General features: G+C 33.3%; 1 protein-coding gene across 1 annotated transcript; it reads left to right on the top strand.

Annotated features, from left to right (window-relative positions):
- Positions 1 to 332: 332 nt before the first annotated feature.
- Positions 333 to 3,455, top strand: LOC131059862 (uncharacterized). Its single transcript, XM_057992921.2, has 5 exons — positions 333 to 634; positions 881 to 1,115; positions 1,958 to 2,355; positions 2,479 to 2,545; positions 3,050 to 3,455. The coding sequence occupies exons 1-5, from the start codon at positions 474 to 476 to the stop codon at positions 3,146 to 3,148; spliced, it is 960 nt and encodes a 319-aa protein (XP_057848904.1). The 5' UTR covers positions 333 to 473; the 3' UTR covers positions 3,149 to 3,455.
- The last annotated feature ends 8,749 nt before the right edge of the window (positions 3,456 to 12,204 follow it).

Here is a 12,204-nt window from a genome sequence, read left to right as displayed (position 1 = left end):
AATTTGTTTGACTATAAACAAATTTTTTCCTTTCGTTTCATTTCCATAATCACTTCCATTACTTTGGTTCATTATGGCTCCTACTTATCGCGGCATTCACCTATAGAAGATTAAATTGCTACTACTATTTGTTTGTTCAGATAAATATTAGAGATGCCTCTTATATAAAAGAAACAAAGACCGTTTAAATAAAGATGAAAGGTTCTTTGGAGTGTGTCTATCTAGTGTATAGAGACACACTTAAAACCTTTTGTATGCTAGTGAGGGGATTCTAACACCATACTTAACAGACGGTCCGTCGGTTATACGAGTTGACGGACAGAAAACTGCAAACGGGAAAATTTTCGTGTCATTTGACTCGCAAATTTGAGATCGTTAATTTGAAGCCAAAATTTTAAATGAAGCTTCACGCGCCCATGAGAATGCCCGCCCAATTTTTTTCTCCGAAAATTTGGTTTGGCAAATAATTAAGAATGGAAGAAACAAGAAATAAATTAGCACAGGCAGAGCCTTTGAGAGGTCTTTTTGCTTTAACTGCTGCTGCTGAATTTCTTCAATGGACGGCCTCACATACTTCTGAATCTTCTTCCTGTTTGCCCTCACGTTATTTCTTCTCTTCACCCTGTAATACCGGGTAAGCATCCGCACCAGGATATTTATCTGAATTTCAGAATTTTTGTAGCTTCTTTATTATTCCATCGTTTATGGAACAAAGCATTTATAGTGTTTTTGAACTTTGTAAATTTCATTTGCGCTTATTCTTTGATGTTTGCTTTGTACGAAGTAGTGCAGAAACTGTTACCAGGTCAATTTTGATAGAGTTCTTGTTGAATTTTGTGTATTTTCAATGAAGTTAGTAAAATTTAAGCTAATTTTGCAGTGATTCCGAGGCTTCTTGCGGGGCGGAAATATTCTCCAGAAATTTGTACAGCAGGCGTTTAAGTGATTCTTCTGCTGAAGAGTCGTCTTGCTTAACAAGCTTTGCGGGGAATTCAACATTTGGAAGCCATAAGACTCAACCGAAGGCTGGAAGGCTCGCTCATTTAGCCACAGTTGCTTGCTCTACTCGATTTGCCTTGTGCGAGTTTAGCAATTTAAATTCGTTCGCGTTACAGGCATGTTAGCTCTCAACTTTTATGACAAATCCTTAAGCTGCTTTAAATAATTTGGTGTCAAAGGCATGTTCGTTTTCAATTTTTTTCACAAAATCTTTAAGTTCTTTACATAATTCTTTGCTTCATTGTTTTGTTATGAAAGCTAAGTTTCTGCGCTTGAAATAAGTCGATAATATGACGTGCTTTGGAGATTTGTATTCGTTTAGATTAGTTTGCATTTCTCGCAATTACAGTGTAATTTGTGCTATTACTTTGTTTCTTGAGATGAATTGCTGCAAATTAAATGCAATTCTCAGAAAATATTAGGTAATTCATAATGTTTAAGTTAAATTCTAAATAATTTTGTTTTTAGTAGATCTCCATTTACAGTGAAAAGGTGTTAAAACTTCAGAGTTCTTTAGATGAATTACTTTAATTTGAGCACATTCCTCGGGAAGCGTTTAGGATTTTTGAACTTCAAGCTATTATTTACAGATTACTGCACTTAGCTAATATTCATTTGCTTCTTGAAACTGAATATGGCAATTCCACCGCATATGTAGAAAATATTAACCAAGGAATTCTCAGCTCTAATTCAAATAATAATTCATTTAGGTGAACATCATTTGCAGCCTAGACTGTGTTAAAGCTCAATCTTAGGAAATGAACTCCTACAATTTGAGTTCATTGCTCCAAAATTTTTAATAAATAATAAATTTAGAGCTCTTATTCTAACCTTAATTCACTCAGCAGATAGTCCATTGCAAGTTTCCAGTAATTCGGAGCTTTTATTTATACCGAACGCATTTAGCTGGTCTTTATTTGCAATTTATGCTCAAAATTTGATTTCCTCTCATGTGCAGACTTCGAAGAAAATACGTTCAGCCAGGAGCTTTAAGAAAAACAAAACGAGCTGTGTAGGTTGGATCTCGATGCTGACTCCAACGACCGTTAACTCGCCTTTCAATCCTGAAGACGGATCTCCAGGAGATGGTACCATCGACACGGCTTCGACAGGAATCGCCTCCTCATCACGAATCTCTAGCACGAGTAGGCAAAATAATCTCTCTTCCCGACAGAAGAAGCCTCATCTGAAAAGAAAGGAAAATAATTGTCGTAAAGCGATTCCATTCAAAACCACGCGGCTTGAGCTCCGTTGCATAGCTATTAGGAAGTTTCTTGTCGATCAAACCTTTTCTTCTGAGACGCGCATTCGCGCAAATTTTGGAAACACTCCTGACACCAGCAAGGCTCTCAGACTGTAAGTCTGATGAATATTAATTCCGTTAATGAAGTATTTATCTACGGCTATCCTTCATGCGATAAACTTAATCTGGAAAAAGGAATGAAGTAAAAGTTGCATTTTCTGAATTTGTTATTGCAGACTTGTGAAGCAAAACCTGGTTAAACGCTTTGGAGCTGGAGGAAGACCCGATCCATTTGTCTACATGGTCAGTATTCTTCTCGCATTCCATTCCAGTTGAAATTTTGCTGCATTACAAGTTAAAAGAACAATAATTTAACACCATCAGTTTGGATCCATTAAAGTTTATGGCTTATTTTCTGTTTAAATACACATCATTTTGGAAAAGAATTAAGATTTTTTTCGTGTGTATGCGTGTTTTTTAATGAGAGTATTTTTACATTTTAGGGTCAGCTTTGTGAGTCAACATAAGTATATAAAAAGATTGCAAATATAGCTTCTGAAAACAAACTGTGTATAACAGATAGGAAATAGACTTTTTGGCAGGAGATTTATGATCAAAATCCAAATGCGCCAGTTGCGCACAATTTTAATCCAGAAATTCTTTATGTTGCTTACATCCTTCCACCGGGGAGCTCCTCTATGTTCAAAATCTATATTTTTTTTGAGATGGAGATGTTTTATTTTTTTGTTTCGTAATGTGAAGTTTAAAGTTTGTTAATACTTATCATTTGTTTGTTCTGTTGAGCAGGCCATAGTTCCTCCAGGGTTAAGTGAGCTTGAAAAGCTGAAGGAATGTGGAGAGTTCAGCAGTATGATATGCAATGACTCATTGAACTTTTCTGAATAGATATCTTTTTGTTTAGTTTGCTGTAAATCGGCAAGATTTACAGCTAACAAAATATAGACTTAAGATTAGCCCTCAATGAAAAATAAAACACTTCTTTTGCCATTCCAAGTAAAATATAGACTTAAGATTTGCCCTCAATGAAAAATAAAACACTCCTTTTGCCACCAACTTCTGAATTATTCTTTCAACCCTTTTGGGTAAATGTAGCGACTAACTACAATAGGAAGGGATCGCAAAAATTGTTAGAAAAGACATATCTTGAAAATAATAAATAACGGGGTGCTATACCTTGCAACCTTACCAAATATCTTTGCTATGGAAGCATTTTTCAATTTGATGGTCGATACCTATATTCTTAAGGTTTCCGAGAAAGAAATATTGAGATGTATGTGTTTGTAATCATGCGATTCATTAAGAGAAGAAAGTTGTCAAATTTTTTAGAAGGAAATTGTATATTAATATAAAGATTTAGAATTTCTTCAAAATAAATATGAATGTTATAAGAGTATTTGATATTTACAAAAATAAAAATATTGTAATTGAAAAATATTATTTAAAATTATTATATTTAAAAAAATGATAAAATATTAACAATGGATTAATGATTCAATCTTCTAAAAAGCAATATTTTAGAAAGTTGTCTATTACATGGTAGAATATAGAATATTAAAGAGAAACACTCTTTTACATAGTATAAATATGCTAGATTATTCCATTATCAAGATCTTTTAGTTTCACAAGAGACTCCACATGTTTCATCAATGATTGAGGGTAATTGCCTAACCTTTTCATAAGATAAAATAGATAATTAGATTCAATGGAAGTCCAAATTATATATTCTTAAAAATGTGAAATCACTTTAATAAATTATTAAAATATATTTGACATATTTTGAGATAATTGAAATCTACATATGATTCCTTTCATTTTGATCTCAATCACAATCTTCAACATTAAGGATAGTAATTATTTATGATCATAGATTTTACTTTTCTTTAGCATTACCTATTTCAAAGTTTTATTCCTCGAAAATTTGAAGGATTAAGATCCTTTAATTTCATACACATTTTGAAAGCTTCCTTATTTAGAAAAATGGATGCAAACATTTTGAAGTCTTTCATATGATTTATAGTTTTTGGCTATTTTCCTCAAGAAGATTATTAGTATCACAAAGTATCATTCTTTTAAGAATAATAAACACCTTGTTTAAATCCTTTTGTACATTTCAAATGACAAACTTTAGTATCCTTAATTGATAGGCACATGTAATATATGTAGTCTTAATGGCCCCAAAAAATACTTAAATACATCCATAAAATAACAAAATATAATTAATAGCAAAATACACTTAGACTACTAAGAGCATCTACTCAACCACTAACAATATAAATAAATATGCCTCCAATATTAAAGCTTGTAAAAGTACACTTAGACCATCGAGAGTCTACTTAGTATTCCTTAAGCCTAAAACAAAAAACCACTAAGGGAGAGGACCCAATAGTTGAGCACCCTAACTTTGTGTTTCTCAAAATCTTACGTGGAAATTTCAAATCAATCCCAATTTTTTATAGCAGTGTACATGGCAAGTCCCCTACTTATAACTAAGGTTTTAGAGCCACATCATCAAATATGATGCCAAATTAGCAAGCTTTTTGCCAAGGTGTCCAAAATAGCCCCCCAAAAAGGTGAGAACAAGAGTCATGGATAAGGGCCCCCATACTTGTGCAACTGATGTGGCATCACAGGGTTGGTTGCTTTTTACAATTAACGGTACATTTCATTCGATTATGGGTATTAAAGTTGCAACTATTGGTACAATATTGTCAAAAAAATTGGACATTAATTCAACAAATATGAGTATTAAATCAACAAATTCTATCACAACAATTGAAATGTGCTCAACTACTAAATCCTCTCCCCTAACAATTTATATAAAAAAGAATAACAAAACTTCAAAGTTCAAGGAAAATATGCTCAAATCATAAAACATTTCACCTGTCAAATATGGAAAGGGCATATAAGGTTCAATAGTGTGAAGCTACATAAATAACATAAAGAGAATCAAAATAGCATGAACATTTTTAACTTCTATTCATAATTAGTCCATATAAGATATTCATTATAATAAATTGAAACTATTTGAATTAAGACAATATAGAGGAACAATATGTCTATCCTTTATTTTATTATTGTGGGATCAAACTTTGAGAAAATTATTGAAAAAGGTAAAGACTAAATAGTCATTCTTGTAGAGATAGTATCAAACACCATAAGAAAATTATAGTAAAATTCTTGATATAATTAATGTTATCATTTTATGAACAATAAAATTAATCAAACACCATCGAAAATTGGTTCTCAAACTAAGATATATTGACAACAATAATCGTAATAATGATACATGTTCTAGTCATAATGTAATTTTTATTTGCTTTATGAAGCTAATGTGATTCAACTATTTGTCATCATTATATGAAACACAATTTAATTTGATTTCATAATGTTTAACACCATGTAAACACATGTTTAGCCACTTAACAATATTACATTTTTGTTCCTTTGTTAAGGACACATAAAATGGAAAACTAGTTGAAATAATCCTAAACAACATTCTCACATAAATATTACAAAATTCCAATAAAATGATTAACACTTTTCAAAAAGAATAATTGTATTAACCATCTTATGGACAACACCCTTCAAGTAAAAAAACAACAAAGTGCTATCAAACTAAAAACAAATGGGAATAACATCACCAACTAATCCAATTTGTTCATTCAATTCACCTTTTTGTCACACATTTATGGGACCAAATATTGTTTGATATGTCTTATAAATTTGTATGTATTTATAGAAGAGGAAAAATCACAATTTAGCTAAGATGTATTAGCCGATTAATTTTTCCTACTTTTTACATTAGGATTATATTGGTTTATTACTACTTAATAGAATAACTCTACAATCCTATAAATGATTAAAAAAAAAAAGAGATTTATTTTAACTTGTAACTTTAGAAAATTGGAAAAGAGGAAAAAATGAGGAACCTAAAGCCAAATGAGGGAAGTCACTATCTAGAATGCTATCCCATTGCACAAATGTATATGCATTACACCATCATCTATATGAAAAAAATATAGAAAACTATAGAAATCATAAAAATCCAATCTTTCTATTAACCCAGTCTATAAAACCAAAAAAAGAAAATACACTAATAAATACTGGATAATAAATAGACAGATAAATAAAATACTAACAATATTTACTTGAGTTCTAATAAAATAAATAAATGAACAATAAATAAGAATTTTTTTTGCAAATCTCTATGTGGCCGAGTGCTCTCATAATTGTAAGCACAAAGAAAAATAAATATACTTGGTGCTGTTTGAAGATTTACTTTAGTTAAATCCCTATTTTTATATTTGTACCTTTACAACAACCAAAGACAAATACAAAAATAGTGTGTAAATGCTTCAATCCCAAGTGTGTTTGGGAATGGTTAGAGTTATGAATATGCAATAATATAAACTAAAATGAAGGAAATAGTAAATATGTGATAATCTCAAGTTTCTTGGGGGCATATAAAAAATACTTGCACTAAAAATGAGAAATTAGAACAATATCACTTGCAAAGACTTGAGGAAGCCAATGGGATAATAGAGCTAAAAGAGAATGTTGAAAGAGTATTATAGAGGGCCATAGAATGAAGAAGATCTATGCGAGATCTTGAGAGTGCAAGAGAGATCTATGAGAGACTTATTAGATAAAAATATTAATTTAAAAAGGAGAGATGAGGTGAAAGGAAGAGGCTAAAATGATATTTAGATTCATCTCAAACTTTTCCACCAACCTAGAAATTTGACATGTAGAAAAACGCTTAACAATGATCAATATACAAAAATATTTTAGGATGCTAGAAGGATGCATGGAGGTTTATGCAATGTACCAATGTCAAGATAATTTAGGCTTAACAATAGCAAGAGACTAGAAAAACATAAGAATAACACAAATATGATAGTAAAATGAGACAATGGAAAACAATAAATAAGAATCTTGAGAAGGAGAAAGGCTAATGCAAGGGCTGCAATGAACCTACAAAAGAACTAATGGAATGGACACTGCAAAGTGGACATAAAATATAGCATAAAATTGTAAGGGTATGCAATTTTGATGTTATAATATTCTTTCAATAATGTTGTCCAACCCCAAAAATATTACTCTATATGCATGTTTGAATCATTTATTATGCTTTACCTATATCCATTTTCAAATTTTAGTTGATTCTATTCCAATCATTTTCCTGACATTCCAACTCATTCAATAGAATGCATAACTACTACACATATCAAATCCACAACCTTTAAATTGTAGATATATTGATAAGGTAGGATTTATCAATCTTAAAGCTTCACCAAACACACATTAAAATTATTATAGTATGCACACATTAGATGGTTATATAGTATAAGTATAATTATATAATTTTTAATTTTCTACTCTTGGTTTGGATAGATTATTCAGGTGTATCTTTAATACATTTTGAATTGATTATTAATTAGTTTCTTAATGTTCGTGCAACTCTTTCAATGAATGCATGGGTTAGGAAAATTAATAATTATAGTATCATGTGTTAGACAATTAATTCTTAAGTGATAGTTGGTCAAAGTACCTTTTATTTATTTATTTTCTTTGTATAAATGATTTCTAGATATTTTTAGTATGTATTTAATATTTTCATGTGACATAGTTTCTCATAATAAGACATAATCGTGTGCTATAATGCGGGTTCTTATAAAAATATTAAAAGATAAATAAACATATTTGATTCAATTCATTTTTAAGTTTGGTATGTGCAGGATCATGATGGGCCAAACTAGGTCCTTAAGTGGCAATGAAAATTTAGAAAAACAGAGTTGCACAACTTAACATGAAAATTTGAATAGGTTATCAACATAATTTCAAAAATATGTAAGAACAAAATTTGTAGTAAATTGAATTTAGTTTCTAAGCTACTAGTTGTTTTATGAAAAAAATTAAATCCATTTGATAAAAAATTGAAATTTCAATGCAGTGTTACTAAATTTTCAAGAGAAAGATAAGAATCAAGTGTATGCCTCACCAACCTAAGTAAAAGCAAAACATAATATTTTCTTATGCCACTTTATGTAAAAGTACATGACACATGCCCAGATGTGACACATATTGTTTTTGTAATTTTTTGCTTAGTAAATAATTAATTATGAATTTTTACTAGAACTTTAAAAAAATTCATATGTTTGACCATCATAACTTGGTCAAAACTTTATGAAATTCATTTTTTTTTAATCCTATATTATGAGAAGCATAGAATGTGGTGCATCTTTTGAATTTGAAAAATATGAAACCGTTTGAAAGTTATAGATTTATTATCGTCAATACAACTTTTCTTTTCAGAAGTCACTTGCAATATTGAAATTGCTTTCATTTAAGATAATTACATTTATTTTCTATCATGCCGTATCAACCTTTACATTTGCTTCTTTCTTCCTCCATGCTAGTGAAACTATAAAACAAAAACTTTCCTTTCATTTCATTTTCATAACCATTTGGATTACTTTGGTTCATTGTGGCCCCTACTTATTGTGACACCCATCTATAGAAAATTTAATTGCTACTACTATCTGTTTGGTCGAAAAGTTTTATAAGACATGTTTGTCTAACGTATAAACACGTCAATCATACTTAACAGACGGTCCGTCGGTTATTCGAGTTGACGGACAAGAAACTGCAAACGGGAAAATTTTCGCGTCATTTGACTTGCAAATTTCCTAGTATTTGATTTGCAAATTTGAGGCCAAAAGTTTAAATGAAGCTTCACGCGCCCATGAGAATGCCTGCCCAATTTTTTCGCCCAGAAAATTTGGTTTGGGAAATAATTAAGAGTGGAAGAAACAAGAAGTAAATTATCACAGGCAGAGCCTTTGAGAGGCCTTTTTGCTTTAACTGCTGCTGCTGAATTTCTTCAATGGACGGCCTCACATACTTCTGAATCTTCTTCCCCTTTGCCCTCAGATTATTTCTTCTCTTCACCCTGTAATACCAGGTAAGCATCCGCACAAGGATATTTACCATGAATTTCAGAATGTTTGTAGCTTCTTTATTATTTCATCATTTATGGAACTAAGCATTTACAGTGTTTTTTGAACTTTGTGAATTTCATTTGCGCTTATTCTTTGATGTTTGCTTTGTACAAAGTAGTGAAGAAACTGTTACTAGGTGAATTTTGATAGAGTTCTTGTTGAGTTTTAAACTGAATTTTGTGTATTTTTTAAGAAATACGTAAAAATTAAGTTTATTTTGCAGTGATTCTGAGGCATCTTGCGGGGCGGAAATATTCTCCAGAAATTTGTACAGCAGGCGTATAATCGTCTTGCTTAACAAGCTTTGCGGGGAATTCAACATTTGGAAGCCATAAGACTCAACCGAAGCCTGGAAGGCTCGCTCATTTAGACACAGTTGCTTGCTCTACTCGATCTGCGTTGTGTAGAAATTCTATTGCAGTCACTGATTATTAATCTCTTATCTCATAAAAATTATTTAACTGCTGAAAATAAATTTACAGTTGAATATCGAAAAATAACACAACTGCAACTTCACTAAAAATACGGAAAGAAATAAGCAACACAAGGACACAATATTTTTGGACAATCGTCCCTGGAAAAACCCCTAAGGGAAAATCAGTTCTACAGATGGAAAATATATTAATCTTCAACAATATAAGAATTACAAAAGAATTCCTTGCCTCTTACTGGCAGAACTCCGACAAACTCTTAATATCTCCTGCTGATATCCTCCACTGCTATATCAACGCTATCACTGCGCCTCTTGCTAACACTGCAAGATTATTTGCTATCACTGCAAATTCTTCTCAAGACTTCTTATGTTCCAAATGACCCATGACCCCTTTTTATACTACTCTATTGGAAAACCAACGGCCGAGATTAATTCAAACTAACGGCTGAGATTAAGACAACTCAATTAACCAATAACTAATTTTGGCTATGAGGTGTCACCTAAAAAGAGCCACTATTAAATAATAATTGTTATTATCCTAACAACACTTGTTTGACAAAAACAACAATTTTCTAATTCTAGATCAGGACGAACAGCTGTCCAAAACTACCCATAACTAATGCTGTTATTTCTGGGTAAGGACGAACAGTTGTCCAAGCTACCCATAATTAACACTCCCTCTTAGCGAGGAAGCTGTTCTGCACGACACCCATCTTATTTCTAAAGAAGATGAATTTTGCCTTCCCCAATGCCTTTGTTAGAATGTCTGCTACCTGCTCCTCTGTAGGTATGTACTGTAGCTGAACAATCCCCCTCTGTACACAATCCCTGATGAAGTGATACCTGATGTCTATATGTTTCGATCTATCATGAAACACTGGATTCTCAGTCAACTTGATGCAACTCTGATTGTCGCAGTGTATCACTGTAGTCTCAACCTTCTGACCAAACAAGCCTACTAGCAACTTCCGAAGCCATATAGCTTCACACGTCGCCATGCTGGCTGCTATGTATTCTGCTTCTGATGAACTCAAGGCCACAGATTTTTGCTTCCTGCTGAACCAAGAAACAACTCCTGATCCCAAGCTGAAACAACATCCTGAAGTACTCCTTTTGTCCATTGTACTGCCTGCCCAATCTGCATCAGTATAGCCTATCAATTTGATACCTTCACCTCGAACATATCTAATCCCGTACTCAACTGTACCATGAAGATAACGCAACACATGCTTAGCCGCCGTCCAATGCACTCTCTTTGGCTCTACCATGAACTGACTAAGAGAGTTTACTGCAAAGGCTATATCTGGCCTGGTGTTGACCAAATACATGAGCGAACCAATCAGTTGCCTGTATAGGGTGGGATCAACATCTTTTTCCTTGGATGCATCTACCTTCCTCCAATTAGTGATCATGGGTGTAGACATGGCTTTGCAATCTTCCATCTCGAATCTCTTCAAGATTTCAATGCAATATTTCCCTTGACCAAGGAAAATCTCTCCATCAGTCTGCCACACCTCCATGCCTAGAAAGTAGTGCATAAGTCCCAAATTCTTCATCTCAAACTCTTCTGCAAGGTCCCTCTTGCAATCCTCTATGAGCCCTAGCGCACCAGTAAGAAACAAGTCATCCACATATAGAACAAGAATGAGAACCTCACCCCCAACCACCAAGTAGTAGAGGTTCGCATCAGCCTCATTCTTCACAAAGCCCATTTCCTGCAAGTATGTATCAATGCGCTCATTCCACGCTCTGGGAGCCTGCTTGAGTCCGTATAAGGCTTTCTTTAATTTGCACACGTGGGTCTCTTTGCTGTGTGCTACAAAGCCTTCTGGTTGTTCTATGTATACCTCCTCCTTCAATTCTCCATTAAGGAATGCTGTCTTGACATCCATTTGATGGATTTGCCATCCCATCTGTGCTGCAAATGAGATTACAGCTCGTATAGAAGTATACCTGGCCACAGGAGCAAATGTCTCCTCATAGTCTATTCCCTCCTTCTGAGAGAACCCCTTGGCCACAAACCTCGCCTTATATTTCTCGATGCTACCATCTGCACCATGCTTTATCTTGAAGATCCAACGCGATCCAACTACTGCTTTATCAGTTGGTCTAGGCACTACCTCCCATACATCATTCTGCATTATTGAGTTATATTCCTCAACCATAGCATCTCGCCATACCTGATGCTTTGCAGCTTCCTGATAGCTGGAAGGTTCACTATCTACCAACTGGCTGACTAATGCCACATAGTCATTGAACTTGGCTGGTTGTCTCCTCTGTCTTGTACTCTTCCTAGGAGCTCCCACAGACTCCTGAGTATCCCTTTGTATGTCTTGAACCTCATGGTTCCTACTGCCAACTGTAGAGGATGAAATATCAACCTCTATATCATCTAGATGCATATCCTGCTGCACCAGTTGCTCCATACTCTGTGAATCTTCACTACCTGAGTCTATGCTTGTACTAGTAACTGTACTTGAGCTTTGTTGTCCTTGACTTGGACTTGG

Source organism: Cryptomeria japonica, chromosome 10 (assembly GCF_030272615.1).
Source record: "Cryptomeria japonica chromosome 10, Sugi_1.0, whole genome shotgun sequence".
NCBI classification, from domain to species: domain Eukaryota; kingdom Viridiplantae; phylum Streptophyta; class Pinopsida; order Cupressales; family Cupressaceae; genus Cryptomeria; species Cryptomeria japonica.
Note: the sequence above shows the minus strand (reverse complement) of the source record. Positions and strands in the feature narration are given on the sequence as shown.